General features: G+C 34.0%; 1 protein-coding gene across 4 annotated transcripts in view; it reads right to left on the bottom strand.

Moving 5' to 3' along the window:
* LOC124365705 (high affinity cationic amino acid transporter 1-like) overlaps positions 1-26,628 on the bottom strand; it is a 61,521-nt gene that overhangs the window by 15,532 nt on the left and 19,361 nt on the right. For all 4 annotated transcript variants that reach the window (XM_046821646.1, XM_046821645.1, XM_046821644.1 and 1 more), the window contains exons 3-8: positions 25,393-25,521; positions 19,610-19,765; positions 17,939-18,043; positions 15,963-16,112; positions 13,271-13,493; positions 3,022-3,161 (exon numbers count right to left, since the gene is read on the bottom strand). In XM_046821646.1, coding sequence (XP_046677602.1) covers positions 3,022-3,161; positions 13,271-13,493; positions 15,963-16,112; positions 17,939-18,043; positions 19,610-19,765; positions 25,393-25,521 — 903 coding nt within the window. The remainder of the gene's footprint in view (positions 1-3,021; positions 3,162-13,270; positions 13,494-15,962; positions 16,113-17,938; positions 18,044-19,609; positions 19,766-25,392; positions 25,522-26,628) is intronic.

The following is a 26,628-nucleotide window of genomic DNA, read 5'->3' as shown; positions in this document are numbered from 1 at the left end:
GTGGCACTCCTCTGCTTACAGGTAACAGTTTGGATGTGATGTTTTGTATTGTTCTTTTGTTATAATATCTTATCTCCACCACTTGGGTGCGTTCTTTCAAATAGCTTTTAAACCACTGTATAGCAGCTGATGCTCAGGCTTTGAAGCTTTTGAAGGATAAGATTGCATCCCAGACAATCAAGGCCCAGACAATCAAGGCCTTTCTTGCTGAAGTCAAGCATTTTGCCAGTTAGAAACTTTCCTGCTTCCAATTGATCACAAATGAATTCTGCCAGCTCAGCAATTTCAGTTATTGTGGATCTGCCATTCACAAACCCATGCCGACTATTAGTTAGCAAGCCTTGTTGTTCAAGGTAATCTCTTTCGTACAACTGTTTCTACTACTTTGGAAAAAAGTGGAGATAATGAAATTGGTCTATAGTTGCTAGGTGTCTATTGGCAGTTACTCTTATGCTTAAATTATAGTTTCACAACTTTCAGGGCTAATGGAAAGAGCCAATAGTGACTTATTTATGATACTGCAATGTTTACATAACTTTGAAGATACTTCATCAAGCCCTACTGAGGCATTTGATTTCATGCTTTTAATCATAACTCGTACTTCTTCTGTAGTGGTGTTGTGGAGCTGACTGAGCCTACGATTTGCCATTTGGGATGTGAGTGGTTACATTTATGGTGGTGATTTTTTATGGCCAACATTGGCTGTGTTACTTTGGTGAAGAATTCATTGAGATTTTCAGCGACTTCATGTAGATTAGTTGTTTCCTCTCAATTTATCTTCAGTTTCGACTGCTCTTTGCCTTGTTCTGTACTCCTCCTTTCACTGTTTACTATTTGCCAGATTGCTTTTGATTAATTATCAGCTCTGTTTATACAGTTAGATGATATCTGGCGTTTGAACACATTTAGTCTAAGGTCATAATTTTTCTTAGCAAGGGCGGTGTCTGTTTTATAGAGGTTATTTCCTGTAGTCTGGTACTTTGTAAGACATTGAAGACATTTCAATCTTCATAATAGAACCACAGTTAAGGAATACTTTAAAGAAAAAAATATTATGATGGTTTATGGGATGTATATTTTTGAAACTACTTTGTCAATTAAAAGCAAACTTCAGGAATTGGAATTGTTAGGAGATAATCACAACCTTCACAAGAAATCGTAATAATGTAGAAATAAGCCCCCATACCTTACAAATATTTAAAAAGAAACTAAAGTATATTGGATCAAAATTTTACAACAATCTTCCTCTTTAAATTAAGTCAGAGGCTACATTTAATAAATTTTAAATTAAATTTTAAAAAGTTTCTCATCAACAAGGCCTTCCTTTAATGAGTTTCTGTGATGATTCTGGAGGTAGAGTACTCCATAATTATTAGTGTAATATCAAAAGCTATAATTGTAACTGTTTAAATTGTGACTGTTTTAATTGTAACCTTTTAACAACTGTAATAAATTGTATTTTAAAATTTTTCTATTTCCTGTGATATATCTCGTATTTTCTGTTATGTATTCTTGTTTTTTTTTTTATAATCTAGTAAGAACACAAATTAAATCCAGATACCATTCTTGTATATGTGTATATGCCAAGTGAATGAAGCTGTTTTTTAACCCTTCCAACGCGGCTAACGCCTATAGACGCGGAACTGCCGATGCTTTAAACGCATATAACGTCTACAAACGCAAAAGCTTTACTTTTGAAATGGCGAAGAATTAGTTGTTAAAACTTCCGTAAGAGAACAGATAGATGTTCCTTTCGACTGTCGGGACTAGACAAAACGCTTTGTCACCGTTGGTGGACATTGTAACGGTATCTACTCGGGTTGAAAGCAATCACCGCCATTTTGTGTATGGCCTGTGACGCGGCATACGCCTACAGACGCGTTCATTTCATTCAGCTGTTTAACTATGTGTGTGTTGGTCGTATGTTGGTTATATTGTTAGACAAAGTGTTTTGAATCAGTCCGTTGTTATTCTAATAGTGTTTTAGTTTGTTTGTACTAACATTTAGTATAATTTTTGTTATAATGGCTAATCCAACTTTTATCATGTTACTACGAACAACGTAGTTTGAGCGCATTTTTGGTATATTATGTGTAATATTTTTTTTCAATTATTTGTTTTGTATTTTATACCAGTTTCACCATACAAGTCCAGTTTATTTATTCTAAATAAATAAGGTTTATAACTACAATATTTGTTTCATTTCCCTTGTAGGCTATCATATAAACAAGTTTGTGTTGAATTTCATATTATTACATTTCAAAATCTTATACTGAACTTATTTATTTTTATGTACTAATTACACAGAAACTTCAGTTACAATTTACTTATTATAAAGAACCTGTATAAATGTAATGTAATCTGTCAAATAGTGTTCCTATGTACATTATCCTGCAATGCAGTTTGTTCAAAAATTTCAAATGTTTTCGTGCGTATACAATTCTCAAAAATATCTAATATTACATGTTTATTATTTTTTCTTATAAAGGTAATACCAAGGAATATGAAACAAAAATTAGCATTGGGAAATTTTAAAAAATATATTTTTTTATGTTTTAGCGTTTGACAGTAATTTAAATTAGCGCTTTAAGGGTTAAGTGAATTGAATTTTTAATTGGATTGAATTGAAAAGAAATGTTTCTTCCAGTCTTACAGCTTCACCGTCTTTATTTTAAAATTTGTTTTCATCTTATTTCTGGTTTTCTTTTAAGAGCAAACTGCGTCCATGTATATTGCCAGAGTGTTTAAGCAGGCATTGTATGTATTTTTCAGGATTTTGAGCTTCTAAATACTCCTGCCCAGTTTCTCATTGTGAAATAGTCTTTAGAGTGTCAAGATTGTCCTTTTTCATTTGTCATTGAATAAGACTGGAGGTTTCTGTTTTCTGTGTTTTAACTTAAAAATATAACTGTGAAATTAACATTTGGATGATATTAATTGAATTTCTCCCCTGCTCAAGTAAACAGATGAAATGTAACAAAAGGATTTATTAAGAGAATTTTTGAATACCAAAGAGTTCACCTGTTAAGATCCCAGAGAAGATTGTTCCGACAAAAGGTGTCTTGAATCTGGGATGTACACGGCTCAAGAACTCGAACAGTAGTCCATCTTGCGACATGGCGTAGACAACCCTTGGTAGAGGAAACATTCCTCCAAACAGACTGAAGGCATAGAAAACATCAAATTACAAGTTTGCACTGATTAGAATACACATAACATCATATATGGATCTTTTTGTGTCTGACTGAATAGGAAACTAGGTTACATCTTACATTGTGATCATAGGTTTTATGTAAAAGTGTAAGTCATAGTCATAGTCATAGTCATAGTCATAGTCATAGTCATATTTCTTTATTAACAATATTCTTCAAGAACAGTAATAGAGTCACAATGTTAACAAATTACATAATTTGATATTAAATAAATAATCAATACAAGATGTCAGAGCCCTCCAATCTTCCTTGTTTACTTCTGTGAATTCTTCGATGGTGTATATTGGGTGGTCCACCAGGAAGTTGTGAAGACATCTTTTCAAGGCAGCTCCCTTGAGGTTTTTCACAGCTTGTGGCAGGAGGTTCCTCAGCTTCCTACCAATGTAGGATGGTTTTTCCTCGAAAAGTGATGTCCGATGTAGTGGTAGTGTGTAATTTCTGCATGGCGTGTGTTATGTGTATGAAGGGTTTTTGTTTCCTGTTTGTACATGCAGTTGGTCAACGTGCAAAATTACTTCTTGTATGTAGAGTGCAGTATTGTCATAATTCCCAAGGTTTTAAAAAAATGCTTGTCGGCCAGCTTTGTTGGTGTTCGAGTTCCGCTAGGGTTCGGATAGCTTTTTTTCTGCAGGAGTAGTACTCTGTTCAGGTTTCCTGCAGAGGATCCACCCCAAACAGCAAGTCCATACCTCACATGAGTTTCCACCAAAGCATAGTAAGCTGTTTTTGCTGCCTCCAAGTTGCCGATACATTTTATTCGGCGTACTACATATATACCAGTGCTGATTTTTTTTGCAAACCTGGTTTACATGCTCAGTCCACGTAAGTTTGTGGTCAATAGTTACGCCAAGGAATTTGATATGGTCTTTTCTTGATACATCAAGTGGGTTAGGGATATGGTCCTTCCTCTGACTGAAGTTGATGTGAACTGTCTTCGATGGATTCATGGCTAGATCATTCCTTCTGCAGTAATTGAGGGCTTTTACTGAGAGAGCTTGTGGCACTTTCGTACACTCCCTTCAGCAGAGTCATTCTTAATCAACAATGTTGTATCGTCTGCATACATCACACAAGTGGTATTGTGCATCACGTATATAAGCTGGGAAGTCATTCACAAATAAGACAAAGAGAACTGGGCCCAAAACAGATCCTTGCGGTACTCCACGGGTAACAGGTAGTGGATTGGATTGATGTGAAAGTAAGTTTACACCATAAATGGTAGTTTGCAGCTCGACTATTTGAGATCGGCCTGTGAGGTAACTTACAAACCATTTGTTAGCTGTGTTTCTGATTCCTAATGAATGTAATATTCTTTGAGATGATGTCGTGGCCGCAGGCAATCAAAACGCCTTGCTGTAGTCAAGAAAGAGTGCAGATACGTATTGTTCTTTGTCTATTTGGTCAATAACATGTTCAACAAGGCTGATGATGGCAAGAGCTGGTTGATTTTCCTTTCAAAAATCCCATGTTGCTTTTCGGGTTATCAGATTTTCTTGTTTTAGGTGAGCCATGAGTCTGTGTAGAGCTATTTTTTTCTATGATTTTTGAGAATGTTGAGATTAGAGAGATGGGACGGTAATTTTGGACTTCCAGTGTTGAACCTTTTTTATGTTTGGGGTATACTTTAGAGAGCTTAAGGGCTGTAGGGAACCTCACCAAGGCTGAAGGACTTATTAATTATGCTGACTAAAGGCGGCATTAGCTCTTCAGAAGCAGTGTTTCACCAATTTAGAAGAATATTCATCCACTCCACTTGAAGATTTTGATTTTAGGGCATTTATGATGTTTCCCGTACTTCATTGATGCATGTTGGGGTTAGATATAGAGATTTATCAACATAGTTAAGGGAGTTTCGTAATTTTTCATTATCATCTGCGTCCCCTGGGGAGCAGTTATTCTGTTTCCGCGTCAATTCTGCTACTTCTGTGAAGAAGGTGTTAAAGTGGTCTGCAGTTTGTGTGGGGTTGTCCACATGTTTCCCATTCACTGAGAGACATATGTTTGGCTGTAGTTGATGTTTTCCTCTTCTTTCATTGTTTATGACATTCCCAAAGAGCTTTACTTTTGTTGTCAGCTGAGTTGATGAAGTCAGCATTAGCATTTTTTCTTATTTCTCTAAGTTTTTTATCATAAATTTTTCTTTTTTACCACCATATCTTCTTTGTTTTGGGTATTTCCTGTGGGTCTCAAATTTGTGCAGGGCTTTTAGAAAGTCATTTTTTAAAGGTCTTTGGCCTCGTTGTCATAATACACATGTTTCCTTTTGTGTTTTTGACTACATTTTTTATTAGTAGGACAGGCAATGTCTAGCGTTGCTTGGAGAGTTCTATGAAAGATGTTGTATGCTTGCTCCTGCATCTGGGGCCATATAGACAGCATTCCAGTTTTTTAATCATTAGGAGAGATTTTATCTGGTCTGTATTAGAATAACAAAAGTTTTCTCTTGAGAATGATCTGTGGAGGGATGTTTACTCTCCAGTCATATATATTTTTATAATTTGAGCAGTATGGTCAGAAAGTCCAGTTTCAAGTATGGCTGTGCCAATGTTGTCCTCGATTATGTTTGTGCATATGAAGTCAATTGAGGTGGCAGTGCTATGTGTGATACGTGGTTGCAGGAAGTGGCAGTCTTCGGATGTTATGGGTGTGTAGTTCATCTTCTAGGATAGTGTTGTCTAGGGTTGTTTTCCATCCTGTCGATGTTTTATGTCTCCAGCAAGCATGATTGATTTACTGTGTGCTTGAGTATATTCTAAGATGTTGGATAAGGCATTTTACACCGGCTCGTACATTCTCTTTGGGAGATCGATATACCCCAAGAATGTGTATGTATTTACCCATGGATTCAATTACTGCCATGGCTGCTTCACAGTTAAATTCTTGGCAGAGGTGGGATATGTCAGTTGCTGTTGTGCAGTTTTTTGAGGGTTTCTTTGGCATATATGGCAACACCACCAAGCTTATGAATTTTCTCTGCAGTATTCTGCTATGAGAAAGTACCCTTCAATTTTTGTACTCTCTATTTCTATTTTTTTCAGGCCATGTTCAGTAAGCACTAGTATATTGGGGTCAATGTCATTAAGAAGGTGGTTAAGTCTGTCTAATTTTTTTGTCTAGTCCACGGATGTTTTGGTGTAGTATTTTTAGGTTACTTAGGTTTGTTTTAGATTTGAGTTTTATAATACCGGTTGGTTGTCTTATCAGCTGATCAGTCAACAATCCTTGTTGCTTGTTTGCTGTTGGTGTCAGTAGGTTGATGCTATCATGTAGGCAGGCACAGTGTCCTTTTGTTTACTTTTTAACTGAACTACAGTAAGAACTTTAGAACTTTAAAAACTGTTGCAGATTGATTTATAAATGCTGATTTTTTTGCTGATTAACTTTGCTTGCATAGCAAGTTTTTGCATCTCTTTGCTAGTTTAAATATAAATTAAACTTGTGTAAATAGTGTAAATACAGTGTTTTTTTATGGTTTTAGTTTTTGAAAGTAAAGTGAATTTTTTTGTTACAAATAATTAATGTCATAAAATACTACAATGAGCCACTCTAAAGGTAATAAAATGGACAGACTGATAAATTTTATATTGGAGATTTTAATTTTTGCTAAGGTAAAAGGGCACCGACACTGGGCCTGGAAAAATCACTGATATAGATAGCAAAACATACAAACATGTTACAAAATATGAAGTTAAATTTTTTGCAACAGAGGAAATTGGTAGTTTAATTAAAAATGATATTTGTCATTTATTACCAAAACAAACAAAGATTTCCTTTGGCAGCAGTAAAGAAAAAACAAGGAACTGTATGAAACCGCTCTAAACCAGATTGCTAAGGAATGGGAAAGGGTAAAAATCCTCAACCACCAAGCCCATCAAGAATTAGAACTACTGTAAAATTAAAAAACACCGAGTAATAAAAACAATAACCCTTCTATTGGCAAATGCTCAACACCTTTAACCACCCATTTCCCCAAATCAAAATGACTCTGATTATCCAAAAAATAATGAAAATGTATTACTAACATGCACAAAAGATGTTGGTGTTAATACACCTGAACACCTAGATTTAAATTACCAGCTAAGCTCACTCACTGAAAAATGCATTTTCATTGGAGAAATCATTGATGGATGAAAAAAGCCTTAATACAGAGTTGAACGAATCTAAAAATGGTAATCTTAAGATTGAAAAAACCAAATACAGAAGATTTTCAAACTCTGATACTAAAACAGGAACTTAAACAAGTAAAAAACAGAAAATAAAAACCTTACTCTTGCCATTGAATTGCTTCAAAATGAATATAGAATTTTGGAAGCGGAACTTAATGCTAAAAAATATGTACAATCAAAAATGTTCTCACTGTTTTCCTCCTACGCAAATTAAATCACAAGAAAACCTCATGGAAAACAGTAATCAGATCTTCACCATACCCATCTAATACTGAGTCTAAGCCCTAAATTGATAATTTTGGGGGATAGCCATGGCAAAAAATCTTAGCTTAGGATTGAGAAACACACTGAATTCAATGTCTCTGCCTTTATACGACCAGGAGCCAATTTAGACCAGGTAATCGAGGAAGTAAGAGACCTTAGCAGGGATCTGGGGAAGATGACCGGCTCCTTGTTATAGGCGGAACAAACAGTGTTCAATCAACAGAGGTGATGAAAATCACAGATGCCGTTCATGGTTTGGTGAGGAACACAAAACATACTAACCTTATTCTGGCGTCCCTTCCCAATGAGACATGATATGCCAGAACTCGACATAAAAAATTGCAAGAATAAATTCTGAACTTGAGAGGATCACAGAAGATAGTGAATTTGTAGACCTTCTCCCACTACATCTCTTACCACGTCACCTCTATACTAACCATGGTCTACACTTCAATAACCGAGGAAAAACGCGCATTGTTCATTTGATTGCAAATCTCCTAGACCGAGAGAAGAAAACAAACAAAATTAGAAAAGAACCTCTAAAAACAATGTTCCTATTAACACTGACATTTCAAGCACGATTAATATGTTGAAGCTGACATGTTTGACACCTTTGACCAGTGGAAGATGGACCGGAACACAGCGGCGTTTGCACACACTATTTCTGCGGACTTCAGTCACCACAGGCACATGTCGGGGGGAGTTGCAGTGCTTTTCAGCGTAAGTTCGGCAAGCCTATTGACTCGGAATATGTGGACAAGGAATTTGACCTGTCAGAAGATTGAAAATGGAGCTGTAGTTTACAGTCTTGTGACAAAATCCAACTATTATGGAAAACCTACAGTTCAAGATTACGACAGTGCTTTTTCGCAGCTGGCTGAGGATTTCAAAAAACAGAGACTTAAAAACTCCTGATTTGTTCGCCAATGGGGTGCGTAAGAGACTTCATTCAACCAGACCATTTTATTCAGAGACTAACAGAGTTTCAGAGAAGTACTCAAGCCACCATCTACGTAGTCTCCTACAACCAATCTTCAAGCAGAGTTCTGAGAAACGGTCTATCTCACCCGGAATTTCTGAAGACGCTGAGAAGTGCTGTTAATGTTTACAATGTATCCTCACCCATGAATCCGATCCATAAACCTTCTACAAACCCCTAAACACAGGAAATCTCAACCCAACCTCATGGTTTCACCCTTCTGACTCAACCTGTAAATACTGTAAGCCCCTGAGTCTCCTGAATCATTAACACCATCCACAGCTCTGACGCTGACCCACTAACCTCATTGCAGCCTCATCACCCAACAGCCCTTCTGGCAGTTATTGTAGCTTTACACCACACCAAACTCTGGATTTAAACTCCCCACTGATAGCTCAAAGAAGTCCAATTTAGACTTTCAAAATGTTTCATTAAAAAGTAAATCTGAGCATAAATCTACAAATATTCTTTCAATTTTTCACCAAAACATTCAGCACCTCGAATCGCGAAAAGAATCATTAGATATCATTTTAGATCTAATTAAACCGTATATTATTGTATTGACCGAGCACAATATGAAACCGAATGAATTACAAACATTTTATCTGGAAAGCTTTTCTATTACATCTGAGTACAGTCGTACCACCACCACTGGAGGCGGGGTGGTCATCCTGTCGGAGAGGAGTTTAATTCAAAGGCTCTTAGACTTGAAAAGATTGAAGAGTTGACAGAAGATAAACTTTTTGAATGTTGTGTGGCTAAATATAAAATAAATAAAATATCTTTTGTTCTAGTGGGAATTTACAGGAAGCCACAGTTACAAACTCTCGAATTTTTAAATAGGTTAGACAAATTATTTGAAACCTTAGCTGGTCTTAAGGATGTAAAAAACAGTGTAATAGCCGGAGATTTTAATCTCAATGTTCTAAAAACACACTTCATCTGAAATTCAAAAATTTAAGAATATTCTTAAAAGGCATAATTTTTTATTACTTAGTAGATTTTCCAACAAGAGTTACTTCAAATTCATCTACTGCTATAGATAATATTGTTACAAATTTTGATAAGTCTCTAACACAGGTGACTGGTATTGTAACTGCACTGTCAGATCATGATGGACAAATTTTTGAACTCAATCTACCAGTTGTGAATGGTCTTGAAAAAAAATTTGAATATGTAGAGTTTAGGGACTTTTCGAAAAATAATATGAGTGTTTTTAAGAATGTCTTGTCCAATGAAAATTGGTTGACAATGTATTTAGCTGATGTAGATAAAAAGTTTGAGGTATTTAACAGTATTTTTTCAATACAACTTTAACTTAATTTTTCCTAAAAAAAAAGTAAAAAAATATCTTGGTAAAAGTAAATGCAGCTGGATTAGTGACAAATTGATTATGGAACAGAAGGATATTGTTGAGCTTACAAAACAAGCTAAACGTAGTGGTAGTGAAGATTTCCATGAAATATTGTAAATTGAAAACCAAAGATTACAAAACTAAGCTAGTTAATGCAAAAAAAAAAACCTTTTATGACAGACAAATTAGAAACTCAGATAATATCAGTAAGAAAACATGGCAAATTATAAAATAAAGAGATTGGAAAAAAGTTCTAATGTCCTAAAGGGTTTCTATAAATTGTATAAAAAATGATAATGATGTAATAATATCCGACCCTTTAAGCATCTCAAATTGTTTCAATAACAATTTCATAGATGTAATAGGAGATTTAATCCAAAATACAGCTAAGGAACCACAGTCCGCAAGTCATTCAGGTGCAAATGTTCTAGATCAAAATCTTATACAAAAACCCTTTTCGGTGTAAATCCGGTAGATGAAAAGGAATTAGATAGAATTATTTCATCATTAAAAAATAAATCATCGTCGGGCCATGACGAAGTTCCGCTGAAACTAATTAAGTATGTTGGTAAGTCCTTGTTGAAGCCTTTAGTTCATTTAATTAACTCGTCGCTTATAACTGGAAATTTCCCTGAAGTTTTAAAAGTGTCTAGAGTAATACCAATTTTTAAGAAGGGAGAAAAAATTTAAAAATGAATAATTATCGTCCGGTATCGGTTTTTACCTTCTTTGTCAAAATTTATGAGCGAGTTATGTACAGTCGATTAGTAGATCATCTAAAAAACAATGATTTATTTGATAGGCAGCAGCATGGATTCCGTAAAGGGTAAACTCCATTACTTCAGCTCTGCTAGAATTTACGGAAACTATAATAGATTCTATAGACAAGGGGGACAAGTCCATAGGGGTTTTCATGGACCTGTCAAAAGCATTTGACAGTATTTCTCACCAAGTCCTTCTTGACAAACTTAAAGTCATGGGTTTATCAAACCTTTCTCTAAACTGGTTTAGATCATACCTCTCGGACAGATCCCAGTATGTTGAGATTACGTCAAAACAAAAATACTCTAGTAGTAAAACATAAATCTAGCACACTAAAAATCAAGCATGGAGTACCTCAGGGTTCTATTTTGGGACCATTGCTGTTTTTATGCTACATCCAAGGAATGCCCTCAATCTTAAACAACATTAATGGTACAAAAAGTAATTTGATCTTATATGCTGATGATTCTAAACTTAATTGTGACTGCTAAAACTTATGAAAATCTGGAAATAGCCTGTAAAGAAACAATTAAAAACCATTCAAACTTATTTTCAAAGAAATAGTCTATTTTTAAATGGCTGCAAGACTAATCAAATGATATTTTCCACTGTACAAAGTAAAGATATTTTAGAAATACCAATTTCAGTTAAACAAACTAAAATTGAAAAAATTAATAGTATCAAATTCTTAGGACTTAATGTGGACAATAATCTTAGCTGGATGGTCACATAAAATATTTAGCGAGCAAAATTTCATCAGGGCTCTACATCTTGAGGCGCATGTCTTTTACTGTGTAGCACTGAGACATTAAAGTCAATCTACTATGCACACGTGCATTCTCATTTAGCTTACGGGTTGGCCATTTATGGTGGAACATCTAAAAAAAATCTAGACACAATTTGATACTTCAAAAAAAAGCACTAAGAACAATTCTAAATTTAGAAGAGAGAATCTCGGTAAAAGAAAAATTTTCCACTTTAGAAATCCCAACAATATATGATCAATACATTTTAGAGTGCATTATGTGTGTAGGAAGTAATCTTGACAAACTAGATACGCGTAGTAATATTCATTCTTATCACACTAGACACCGAAACAACTAGATTTACCCCAACACAAAACTTAGTTTCTACAAAAAGAAAGCCACTTATATGGGCATTAAAATTTTTAAATCACCTGCCGACAAATATAAAGAGCAAAATCTATGAAAAGGGCTTCCGGTGTTTTTTAAAGAAATATTTGCTGCAACGCCCCTGCTACTCATTGGAAGAGTTTTTTTCCTAAATCCCAATAAAAATATTTATACTTGAGATGCTTTTTGGTAAAATAATAGGACTTAGTATAATCTTAACTCAGAAATGTCATTTTTTATTTATTTGATTTAAAATAGGCTAACTAAATTGTAGTTTAGGTTAAATACATAATTTATGTACTACTATTCTACATATATGACACTATTCTTGTATGTATGTACAAACTGAAATAAAGAATTGAGAATTGAGAATTGAAATATACCTGTTTTTGAATTTGATCTTTTTCTGTGGGTTTGGTCTAAAAAATGGTGGTTGTTTTTTTGGCTTGTATTTTCAGTTACTGTCGTCAGATGGGGTGATAGAGACTTTTCGTTAGTAGTGGTAAGTTCTTGTGTTGCCTTATAGTGCTCAATTATACTTGTCGAAAAAGTCCTGGTATGTTTTTCATTGGTGCTTTAAGTTTAGCTGTACAAGGTGGTGACTTATTAGATTTCTGAGCTGGTTTTTTGTAATCTTTAGACTCCGGCATTGTACAAATATTTTCAAATGTAAGGAGAGAAGTGACAGAATAATGTGTTACCCATCTGTGTTTCACCCATAGCCTACGGTGTCCCACAGGGATCTATCCTTGGACCAGTCTTATTCCTTGTGTACATCAACAGATCCAACTCATTGATCCTTACGCGAAAAATGGTTCATATGCTGAGGATACAACTCTCTGCATTAGAGCCAAAAGAAACATGAATTATAAATCAATTCATTATTAACACTAAATAAATGTATTCAGCATTTTTCAAAATTAAACCTGAAGGTCAACGGTTCCAAATCAAATGCAATCAACAAGAAGCCGAGAACATCATAGCCGTGTTGGCTGACGATGTCCTCCTAGAGGAAACTGATTCAACCAAGTTCCTAGGGATGTACATTGGTAGAGGGCTGACCTGGGATAATTACATTGAAAGCATCTGCTCTAAAGTTTCTTTAGGAATTTATGTCTTAAGAAATTTTGCCAAATTCTGCTCTATGAATATACTAAGAATGGCTAAAAAACAAACATTTCAAGGAAATATAAAGATTTTTTTTAAGTTACAAATTTCTACTCAAAGCTCTGCAAAACAGTATTTTTGAGTTGAACAGTTTTGGTTATGACCCATGCTAAAAAGCTGAACAAAATCAGCCAAAGGGTTAAAGTTCATAATTTAGAGTGTAAAATGCAGTCTTAATTCTGAAAATAATCATGTTTAATACTATTTTATGTAATGATATTGTAATCTCGCACCTGGCGCTAAGACCGAACAGACCACCAATGGTGACCACCCACTTAGCCCAGTCTAGGCCCAGTTCCGTGAAGACATGAGGCAGCGGTGCTCCCACATCCTGCAGGTAATAGGGCCACATCAATGTCAGCACGGAGGAGACACCAAAGTACGCCAAGAATATGATCAGCAGAGAGACGATTATCGAGACGGGGATCGCGCGACGTGGGTTCCGTGTCTCTTCTCCTGCAACATAACCACCATTTAACCCTTCAGGATAGCCTATTGGGCATTAACTGTTAGCTAAAAATATCACAAGTAACAGTTTGTCACATTACTCCCATCAGATACTGCGCCATGGGGTGAAATCTGCTGGCATGTTGGTTAATTGTTTTGGACTGCAATAAAATTTGGACTATATGGAATGTTATTATCAGTTGGTTGATCTTTTACAACTGATTACCATCAAAAATGTGTATGACAAAGACAAAGAAATTGTTTACAAAATTGAGCATCTTTAACCTAGGCTCAGTTAGTTTGCCATTCAGCCCCATATCAACCCTGTTCTTAAGCATATTAAATCACATTTAAATAGTTTGTAACTGCCAAATCACAAGAGCCAAGTTTGTAACTGTAGTTGGCGTTGGTATTTGTATCATAAACAAAGTTTTATAACCTATACATCATTGTGATTGCGAAAGTTGCAGACTGCTCAAGATTTTTTATAGTAAAGTGATTTCAACAAACCCTTTAGGATTGTGATACCTTCTAGAGAGGCTTGGTTGGAGGGAAAGAAACCTCTTCTACTAGCAGAACTTGAATGGTTTATGGATGGCTCTAGAGCAAAAGTGGCAAAAGCACTGAGATTGTGTGAGTGAAGCCACGCAGGAACATGGTGGTCTCTATGAATCCTTACCCCACGGTTTTCAGACAGAAGTCATAGCCATTATGGAATGTGCTCATGAGAATCTTCGTCTGCAGTATGGAAGTAAGACAATTAGCATTTCACTGACAGTCAGGCAGCATTGAAGGTGTTGGGACTCTTGTGTGTTTAACTCCAAATTTTTCTAGGATTGTTATCAAATAAAGTTTTACCTTAGCAGAATCAACAATTTCTGCTGGCTTCCTGGTAATGAGGGAGGTCTCTGCGAACAAAAGAGCTGATGCCCTGGCCAACTTGAGTTCACCGTCAATATGACAGTGCCTCAACCAATCTGTGATATTTCTAGGTGTAAATCCTTTGGGGCTGTCTCTAAATGGGTTCACAATGAACACAAGAGGAGGTGGGGACTACATCCGGGTAAGAGGACGAGAAGATTGTTCCTACAATCGCTTTCCCCCCAAGTAGTATCTGATCTTCTCTCCTAAGGTAGATTGGTGTCTTATCAGGTTGGGGGTCTAACCATGGGACATGGTCACCTGAGGAAGCATATCCCAAAAGCATATATCCAAAATGGTTTTGTGAGGAAGTTCACAAAGCCATTATTCTCTGAGAGGATCAGCTTTGTAGATTGCGTGATGGGCAGGAGGAAACTGCTGAAAACATGCTCTATGCTTGTTCTGCAATGGAGTGCTCCGCAATCTTTGGTTGTCTGGACAAGGGTGGAGAATTTCCCCAGTAAGAACTGATCAGTTGATTTCGGTGGTTAGTAGAATTGCTGAAACTGTAAATTAGCTTGCTTCATGTTATACTTTTGGGATGGGTAAAAGGCCCTTGAAGCTTAAGTACATGGCAATAGGCCGCCCCTTAAAACAAGAAGATGAAATAGTACGAAATATGCAAAAAGGAGACGAATAATATGCTAAGGCAGGTATATAAAGGGACAGATGGGCTGCTGAGTGTAGGAGTATGAGTTATGAAGAGAGGGGAAGTGAAGTAGATAACAGTTAACTCCGAATTTTACAGGGAAATTAAGGATAATGACTCCAGATAACCAAACACTTCGCTTCAGTCAGAGAGAATGTGGGACACCCAATGTTGAAAAAGTGGTACATAGATATTGCATAAGTTAATTTAAAAAAATATGAATTATTAAATAAAAACACTGCTTTAATTTATTTGAAAAGTTACTCTGTGATCATAATAAGTTATTTAATTCCTTCTGTATGAGTAAACCAACATTTGATTATTTACTGAACAACCTAATTATTTTTAATCTCATTCGTTTAATCTACCAGACACGGATGTAATTCAACAAACTCAATGAATGAATGAATTACGTAAACTGTCCACTGTCCATAATTTCCATCTTTTGTAATGAAGTGCTTCAGAGAGTTAACACAAAGACTGAATTGTGACTACATAGAAACAGCCATGTCGGGAGGACTGCAATTCGACAACATGTTCTGACATGTCTCTGGTTTGAACACGCTCATAACATTACATTACCGACGATACCGTCCCAGTAACTGTGTTATTGACATGTTGTATACTGTCACAACAAACGAACGCCCATGTTCTTGAGAAACGTCCATTGCTGTTAACACTAATTATTTAGATTCATTAATTTACTTTTTATATAGATCACTCAGGTTTTGTTATGAAAAATTTATACAATTTTGTAAATGTAAAGTTCTTTATACAACCACTGCGATTATTATTTGTAATGTTCTACAACTAACTATTAATTTTTTCCAACATTAAAAAATATTATTTAGTATTTAAGGTTTTGAAACAATTCAGGTACATCTGAAACTTTTTTCCACTGATCTCACCTGAAGTAGCGATGACGTCGAACCCAACAAAGCCATAGAAACAAGTTGAGGCTCCTCTCAATGTTCCCAGCCATCCGTAGGGCAAGAATCCTCCTTCCCCAGAGCCTAGGGGGACGTTGGAAGATGGTATTTCCCAGTTCATGAAGTCAGCTGTACAAAAATCAGTCACTTCCAGCAAACACTAAATATTTCTACTGTAGTTTATACATTGCCTCTAAAACTAGTGAATACAATTTTATTTCCATACGATTATTATGATCAAGGTTATGATGTGGCACAAAAAACCCAGAAGCAGAAAACTGACATTTCAGCTTGACAGTCACAACTTTAAAAGTTTAAACTCAATCCAGGAATTGTTTTAACATCTTAAAAAATGTTCATAATTTTTGTAAAGGACATACAACTCCCAAACCGTATACCTGTTTTGAAAAATCTTGCTAAAAAGCTTACTTTTTTACTTTTTTTTTTAACAATATTCAAGATTTGTTTAATTGGCATGAGATATACAATATAATTGTAGTTTTATTCAAAGTAATTATTGATATGAAATAAGCTTTTGTTGAAAGTTTTAAAAGCATTAAAATACTTAAATGTTTTTTTATGATTTAATTTTTGTTAATTCACAGATCTGATCTTTATACCAACTGATCGCATTTGTCACCAACCTGAAAATGGAAAACCCTTTTTCTTTGATGAGTAATCCAAAAATGTTTTCCCAGGCGCATACAAAAAATTGAGACTCATGAAAACTATATAAAAATATATGCTATGTTAAAAATAGATATCATGCAATTTTTTTCTTGATTAATACAATTTCAAATGTTTGCCAATCTTTGTATCTTTGCTTTTTGTGTATACTTTTTTTGTATATATGTACAAGGCAGGTGGAAGAGGTGAACGATACATGTACATGTACTCAAGCTGAGAGGTTGCTGTGGTGGAAATTTCTATTCCTGATGTTGGTTAAAACAAAATCATCACAATAAAATTCCTGCCATTCTTAAACCTTTGAAGATTGCCCAATAATACAAAAAGTTATCAAAGAGTACCACTTTATTTTAAAGGAACTTGTAGAGGTTTCAGGGAAAAAGCTATATTTAACTACGTCATATCCCCTACCTTCTAATTTAATTTGATACATTATACTAGGGCTTCCTAAATATAAGCCTTTAATCTACAAAAATATAAGTATATTTTGTATTACATATAAAATTTACTTAAAACTTGAAGTTATAAAAATTACAAATCATCCAATCGCCATGATAAAAAGTGTTAAGAAAAAACATATACATTATAATTTGTTAATTAGGTTATCTCTCTTAGATTTTCTATACACAACGCACGATAAAAATACATTTTAAAAATGTACGTAGCAGACTCACAACAATGCATCAACCTAATTATTGAAAATACTAACTGTAAGCAAAATATTGTTTACAAAAGTAAAATATTGTTTACAAAAGTAAAATATTGTATTATATTATCTATCTACGGTTTTTCAAACACAAAGAACAAAGACAACGTTTTCACAGTCGGTAATTTCCATACTGCTGATCAGTCGACAATAATTAATGACGACACAAATCCATGATTATATTTTCAAATCCTGTCTATTGATTCTCAAATCCCAATCTGTGTTGAAGATTCGGTGGATTTAACACTCAGGCTTCAGCTTCAACTCACCATTAGTTCATTTGTATTACATACATAGCATCGTTGTGTCCGTAACATAGCTTACTTGCTCATCACTGGTACTTGAATATGTAGTAAGCGTCATAGTTCAACACACTACGGCATAAGTAAGAAATACATAAGGCACATTTTCGGATACCTTGGAAAGTACTTGGCATTTTTGTATCCTAACAAATAATCTTCTGAAATAATGTGATAAATGGTTTTCAATTGGTATTCAGATTATTCTTAAAAAAAAATTAAAAACTGTTTCTTCATTTACTAGAAAAGTGTCTTGCTCTTACCGTATAATGATCCAATAATTATGACAAAGACTACTACAGTGCAGTTGACAGTGGTTAGCAGGTTATTGAGAAGCAGAGATTCCTTCACTCCGACAGCTAGGAAAACTGAAAAGCACAAAAACCTTTAATATCATGTCATTTATTTAAAAGAAAGAGTAAATTTGGTAATTAGGACAACAGTAGCAATTTCTAAGAATAAGTTTAACCAGAATCGTGTTTCATAGATGTAGATCAAGAAAAATGTGTTTCATTACTGTAGACACAATTAACACATTTGAAAGAAAAATATATTTAAGTAATTACATCCCAGGTTTTGTTTGTATCTTTAAGCAAAGTTAGTCAATGGAAAATGTGTGTAAAATTTAAGTTTCACTTTCTACGTTTATCACGCTTTTACGTTAATTATGGCTAAGTAGAGGACACCAATGAAAGGGTATGATAAAAACACTGGGACCTAATAAAGTAATAAACTGATTTTGTGCTATCATAAAACAATGTTTACACAAAACAGTTGACTATATTTAACAGGCTCTTTCAAATTAACCCTTCCCACGCGGAATTTATCTTACAATTTTGACTCATAATGCGTAATTAACTTTAATTTTTTTTTTACATTTTACCAACTCTAATTTTATTTTTAGTTAGTGGTAGCTATTAGGAATAAAAAATAATACAGTATCACAAAATAATCAGACCCCTATCTTTTTTTAACAAATTTTCAAATTTTACAAAACATCGTCAAGATTTGCCATTGCATAGAACAGTATAGGCCTATAACGACACAACAAATAAAGTAATAACAAAATAAAAAGATAATATAATGCTAAATACAACAGGAACAAGAACAGTAAATAAGGAAATATGGCAAAACAGCGTTAAACACTAAAATATGCCGTGCTGGGATATATCCGTTTACTGCATAATGGTTCGCCGCAGACTGAGTCTAAATCACGCCACGAGAGACAAAGCCACGCCCTCCCACCACAGCGACGCGCCAATGAGGTTCAAACTGTAACATCTGCTTTTCGGAACAAGTATTCAACACTCCCTTGAACTCTAGCGGATTCCACGGCAACTAAAATTTATTAAATATACTTTGAAGGAAGGATATATCCGTTTACCGCGTTTCGGTCAAAGTTAGGCGTAACGGATATATCTGTTTGCCGTGTGGGAAGGGTTAATAATATTTGTTTGCTCTAATGCAAGTTTAGAGACAAAGATGGTATTTTTCATAACTTTCGAGACCAGTAAGAATTAGCACGGAGAGATTTTCAAAATAAGAATGGGAGTATATCTTAACCAGGGACGCTAACAATGTCAAAGTAAAATTTCAGTACAATTGGTTGAATAGTTAATGCATGAAAACAAAGACAACTAAAATGGGCTTTATAATAGTCTTTAAATTTATAGCAAAATTTTGATAGTAACTTTGTTTTTTATATCTGTATTACAGTACTGACCACTGCATACTTAATTTAGCTAAAATATACAGTTATAAGTATATTTTTACTAAAACATTTAATTTTCTTGTCCGGTTTTTTTTTACTCTGTGCTCGACAGCGGTTGCAGAAATATATACAGGATTATGATATATTGTAAAAAATAAGTTTTGAAATAATAATCACAAAATGTAGGACTAAATTAAACACAGAGTAGTAAAGAACAACTTACCACTAACTAGCACTGCGATGCTAAACGCAAAGAAGTCTATGTAGCCGGAGAGGAATGGAACATCCATGGCATAGATGGAGCGGAAATAGTTAGCCATGGCGTTCCCAAACAAGGAGTCCAAGTAGAGGCTGACTCCACGAGCCACGCTGGCACCAGCTAGCAGACAATTTGTTATAGTCAAGACAATATACATGTTACATGTTCGAGGCTACAATTCTGTATTTTTTCCTAAAGGAGTAGTTACAAATATGTAAACAGAGGACAGTTATTACTAATAAATCAGGAAAATATTATTCTAATTGGGCAGATGTAAAACATGGTGTACCCCAAGGGTCAATATTAGGCCCATTGTTATTCATTGTCTATGTCAATGATATGCCAAATTACCTCCCTAAAGAAGTTTGTAGCCTCTTTTTATATGCAGATGATACAACTGCTCTAATTAGACGGAAAATGTTAAGTGACTTACTCACGGTCTGTTGTTAAATCGAGACAAGACTAATACATTACGTTTTAAATTAAGAAATGATCATTTTTGTAAAGGGTTTAGTAATAATACACACGTAGTAACATTTTTAGGCATACATTTAGACACTAAATTAAATTTTTCCGACCATATCAATATGTTAAATAAGAAACTTAATTCAACTAGATATGCTTTGAGTATAATAGTTCGAATAACATCTTTGGAAGTTGGTTTAGCTGAAGATTATGCCCATGTATACTCGATGTTGAGTTATGGAATTACTTTATGGGGTAATTGCTCAGATGTGCAAAAACTCTTTATTAGTCAAAAGTCAATTATTAGAACAATAGGTCATTTCAACTCAAGAACAACATGTAAACCGTTATTTAAAAAATTTAACATCCTTACTTTGCCATGTATATACATTTTTGAAATGCTTAAATTAGTACATAAGAATCCTGATCAATTTGAAAAATACAAATTTAATCATAGATATCACACAATAAATTGTAATTTGTTTCAATATCCGGCACATAAACTAAAAAATTTGAAACTAGTCCTCTTTATCTAGGTTTGAAATTATATAATAATATTCCACAGGCATATAAAAAACTTCCCTTATCTACATTTACAAAAAAATTAAAAGAAGCACTTTGTCAAAAAACATATTATAGTGTAAATGAATTCTTTGAAGATAGTTTATGATGATAACGAATAGTAAAAATATATCTTTAAAAATATCTACAATGGGTTTAGCCTTGGATTTAATCAATGTTTTTTTTATGTTTTATAGATCAATGTATCAAAAGTTATTTTTTATAAGTATGAAAGTAATGTTTTAGAATAAGTTTAGTTATGTAGTTTTTAATCATTGACTATGTACCAGTTTTTATTACATTGTGATACCAGAAAACGTATTGTACAATAAATATTAATTTGTCTATTGTCTATGTGTCATACAAAACCATCAAAAAGCGTGATTCCCCCTCTGCTAATCTTTGAGTGAAAGACTGAATCAGATATAAATAAATAATAATTTTACAACAATACTAGCTCAAACCTTTACCCACTCCACTACAATACCACAACTTACATTACTAAATTCCAACATAGTCCCACAACAGTAACTAAGTAACATATTTTCCAGTATCTCCCTTTCTAATATTGATCATTACTATAGTATATTGGAAGTATGCTAACTTTTTCAGAGAAATTACTGTCCTCTAGTCTCAAGACAGGTTTGGGAGCACATGTTGCTTGTCTATATGCCACTGATAGATTTTCTGAACATTAATTATGTTCTAATAATACATTATCTAAAATAGTTTGAATAAACTTAAAAATACATCAGTGTCCAGGAAATGCCTTGGAGAAGTTCTAAAAACTTTTATTGGACAAAAATGTAGGTCCTATTCATCTGACATATTCCACTAATAAGTATGTGAGAAAGTATTTTAATTAGACAAAAAAATAAACTCATTTTTGAGATTTTTAGTAAAATGTCCATTTTGCATTACAGTTAGAGATAAATATATTACAAGACAATATTTTTATGTGTTGTATGTGTTCATCCACAATCACTATAGAGTACAAGAATAGTCCGATATTTAAAAAATTTGACATTACAGAAATAATTAAAAGCTACTATTGAACCACTCTGTCATACAAGGCAAGTGGGTTTTAGATTGCTTACAAACAACATACTGTAGTTGCTACAACAAATATATGATAAATTGTAGTTTAAGCAACCTAATGATTACAAACCAATATCAAACTGAAGTTTGTTCAAACTAACAACTTCTTATTATAGATGACATATTGTAATTGGCACAAACTTTTACATCTCACTGATGATTGCTGAATCACATTTTACCAACTACCTAGAATTGTAGTTGCTGCACACTGTGGCTATCCACAGATGCAGACAGAAGATCTTACAGATACTTACTTACTGTAGGATAAGTGCAGATTATTTGTGTGATGGTATACGATACCACAAGCATAGTTTCTGAGCTAGGTTACAAATGCATTAAAGATAAATGCTACTAGAGAGAAAAAAGGAGTACTTTGAGGTAGAGCCATTAAAGAATGTCATTCACCACACACCAGCCAAATCAGTGAAATTCATGTTTACAACTTGTAAATTTCATTTCCAAGGACATTTAATAAATAATTGACAAAAAATAAAGTATATTATTTTACTAAATTAAAATAACATTAAATAGCGAATATGAGAAGACTAAATGTATTATTGTATTGTAACATTACATCAATCACATCAAAATTGGTGTTTTAAGTGCTTGAATTTTTTTTAAATACATAACAATTCATTAAACTTACGACAAATATTAGCTTTTTTTATAAAACCATAATTGGAAACAAGTTTGATACAAATGTATTACCCCACAATAAAAACCATATTCCAATTTAGAGTTTACCAGAGTAAAATAAAGCTGTTTCATAATAGACAACAGACAGATGAATTTTAAATAATAAACACTTCTAAGTAAAGACGAGAATTTTTTTAATTCACTTATACAGAGCTTCAATGGCAATTTTTCATCAAGCCAAAGACTTACATATTCGATTTTCTCACATTTACTAATACGAACACAACAACACTTATTACGATTACAATCAATAGAATGACACCGTTGAGGCAGATTAGAAGATTATGAATCTGAAAGTGGAAATATTAAGTACATTTTTGACAATTAATAAAAAATTTGTAAGAGTGACACCAGAGTAATACTTTATTTAGTTCACCTTGCATTTTTTGCTGCAATTCATCAACTACATGTGCTGAGTATGATAAGACAGTAATAACAGCAAAAGCTGTGACACATCCATTTAGATACCATTACAAAAATCATTCACAAATACTAAAAACAACACCGGACCCAAAACAGATCCTTGCGGTTCCTGAAAATCAATATCCAATAGTAGACTTTATTATTTTGTATTTAAACCAATTGTCTTCTTCCTGAAAAATACGATTCAAACCATGAATAAGTGACACCTTTTACTCCTGCCAAAACTAAGTTTTTCTAACAAAATTATATGACTTATGGTTACGGATGCTTTGCTAATATCTAAAAATATGTCCCTGCAGTTTTACTACACGTAACAGTGTTAAGGCTTTTTATGCATTTTTTAAAAAGTAGTTAAAAGCAAGCTCATTGCAACACAGAAAGCAATGATATAGGATGGTAAATTTCTGTACAGAATCTACCACAATTTAAAAAAAATGGGAACAACAGTAGTTACCTTCAGAATCTCCAGAAAGCAACCAGAGGAGATACTTTTTTTAAAAATAAAACTGTTACAATCAGAAACATTGTGAATTATAGCAGATAAGGGGAGATAGATCTATTTCATTTCAAACTTCATGAATGGAAACAAGCAAAAAAACATTGATCTAACATAAAAAAAAACTGGGAAATAATCTAGAATGCAGCAAATCATTTTCAATCCACACTGCAGAACTAATTATTATCAAATTTTAAAACAAACAAAACTGTAAAATAACAATATGAATAAGTAGTTATTTGAATAAATTATAAACAATAAATATTCAATAAGACTAATATTAAGCGATAAAATGTAATTGGTTTTGTAGCTCTGTTCATAACAATGGTTAAGTCCATGAAATAAAACCAGTTTATGAAAAAACAGCTGGAATGAGGCAATATGACCTTGTAGATAACACCTACACTACAACAGCAGTTTGACCTTGAAAATAAGGACATACACTAGATAAATACAGTAATAGAGAAGTAATATATTCCAGTTGAGAACTGTCCAAAAGCCGCAGAACCTTTCCCGATCTAACAAGAATTATGTCTATCTAGCATAAGCACGGTTTAATCTCTCCATGTCCCGTGCACTGGAAATTCTTATAGCATTACAGTTCTCATACTTGATTAAAAAATTCTTGAAATTCACTATTCACAAAAACTTGAATTCTTTCTGTTTGTTAGCATACTAGCACCATAACAAGTTTTGTATAATACGATCATTAACAAACACATTTAATCTCCAGAGCCGTTGAAATCAATACAGAAGAAGAAACTTTCTCCTTTTTAGCATTTTCCAAGAAGCTGTTTCGTTTTTGTCTATTACAGACAGAACAATGATGGGAGGGGGATTGCTAGTGTTTTTAGAAGGAAGACTATTTGCAGCCTGAATACTGTGATCAGGAACAGTTGGTGCAACTTTGATCATGACCAACTTACAAATTACTCCTAAACCAATTATATTCTCATATATATATATATATATATATATATATATATATATATATATATATATACTCATTTTTAACTTCTGTCACTTGCTCAGAGAGGATCACCTCTGGCTGGTTTATACCTTCCAGTTGAACCCACACTGAGTACAGTAAAAACCAATGTGTTACTTAAATCTGGGAAACCTTATCCAGGGTTTGCTCATCACTAACTGCAAATGTTGAGATTCTGGGGCACAAGGGTAATTTGGTAGGTCTAGTCTACTGCGGGATATGACTGTTGGAGTTGGTGGAGTTCGTTCCCTCAGAGTGAAAGATTATTGCTAGCCTAGACATAGGGTGTGCCACGCCCTAGTCCTCCAGCCTGCTTTGACTGGAGAGGCTGGTTCAGAGCTGGTTTCCCCTTTTTCTGAGGGGACATGACTTGAGATTAGTGCCCTAAATTCTTCTTCATGGATTTCCACAGGAGGCGGCCCCTACCCCCAACCTTACCCATCCAGAATATCCTGTCATTCCAGAAGCTGCGCAAACGTCCTTATAGGGCTAGGTGCAATCTCTAAGCTTCTTGTATAAGAACAAAAAAAACTTCTGGCACTCCTTCAATCTGTACATAAACATTACAACCATATTGCAGTAACTCCTCTAGTGTTTTTAGCATGGTTACCTCATTTTCCAGTTTTTGATTTGAAGCCAATAAATTTGCATGGTTTTTTCAACATCTTGAAATTGATTATCTTTCGCATTAATTTTTTCAACAAAATCATCAATTGAAAAACAATAATCTACTGATTTTTTTAATTTAATAAAGTTATAACTTATTTTCAAAATAGCAAAAACATTGGGTATCGTCTACCATCACACGAAAACTCTGCCCTTTATTTGTTCTGCTTCAAAGTTTATGTATAGTTACAAACTGAAAGTAGTTATAACTATAGGCACAAAATTTAACACCGCATTGATGGCTGTTAAATCTCTAACTTTACCAACAAGTCACAGATTAAGTGTTGTAATTACCGTCAACTACGATTTTCCACAGAGGACATATTATAATTCATTAAAATTTTAACAACTCACCGATAACATACTCTATGATGAGGTTCCAGCCAATGATGTAGGCCACAAACTCTCCGATGGTGACATAGCTGTAAATGTACGCCGAGCCGGCTTTGGGGACTCGTGCTCCAAACTCAGCGTAGCAGAGGCCTGCGTCACAATATGTTTATACTTACATAACAGAGAACGTGTTAAAGTAAAAAAAACTTAGGATATTAATGAAAAACGTTTAATTCTATAACTTCAAAGCCCAGTACTGATTTTTATATATTAAAAGATAAACTTGTTTGTAATATAATTGTCTTACAAATAATTCTTTTTTTATTCTATTAGATTCCTAATAGTATATAATATAAACTATATTACTCTTCTATGAGAGTTTAATTTTTTTAATTCGTACTATGAATACACAATGAGGAGAAAAATAAGTTTTGCAAACCATTTGAAATTTGACTTAGTTCTTTTAATTGGTGCAACTGTAAGTTGCAGATCTCCTATTCTCATAGCTGAATATTGTCCTTGTATGATAGCTTAATAATCATAAACACATAAAATTTAATAAAACACAATAGATTTACTGAACCAACGTTCACACATGGACACTCACATGGATCTGACGGCTAGCCTTAATACTGACACCATCTAATGCAATATTATTGGGTGATCTGACGTCTAGCCCTAATACTACTACTGATAGAATCTAATGCAATATTACTGGGTGATCTGACAGCTAGCCCTAATACTACTACTGACAGAATCTAATGCAATATTACTGGGTGATCTGATGTCTAGCACTAATACTACTACTGACAGAATCTAATGCAATATTACTGGGTGATCTGACGGCTAGCCCTAATACTACTACTGACAGAATCTAATGCAATATTACTGGGTGATCTGACGGCTAGCCCTAATACTACTACTGACAGAATCTAATGCAATATTACTGGGTGATCTGACGGCTAGCCCTAATACTACTACTGACAGAATCTAATGCAATATTACTGGGTGATCTGATGTCTAGCACTAATACTACTACTGACAGAATCTAATGCAATATTACTGGGTGATCTGACGGCTAGCCCTAATACTACTACTGACAGAATCTAATGCAATATTACTGGGTGATCTGATGTCTAGCCCTAATACTACTACTGACAGAATCTAATGCAATATTACTGGGTGATCTGACGGCTAGCCCTAATACTACTACTGACAGAATCTAATGCAATATTACTGGGTGATCTGACAGGCTAG

This window comes from Homalodisca vitripennis, chromosome 7, assembly GCF_021130785.1.
Source record: "Homalodisca vitripennis isolate AUS2020 chromosome 7, UT_GWSS_2.1, whole genome shotgun sequence".
Classification (NCBI taxonomy): Eukaryota; Metazoa; Arthropoda; class Insecta; order Hemiptera; family Cicadellidae; genus Homalodisca; species Homalodisca vitripennis.
This window is presented reverse-complemented; position numbering and strand designations above follow the sequence as displayed.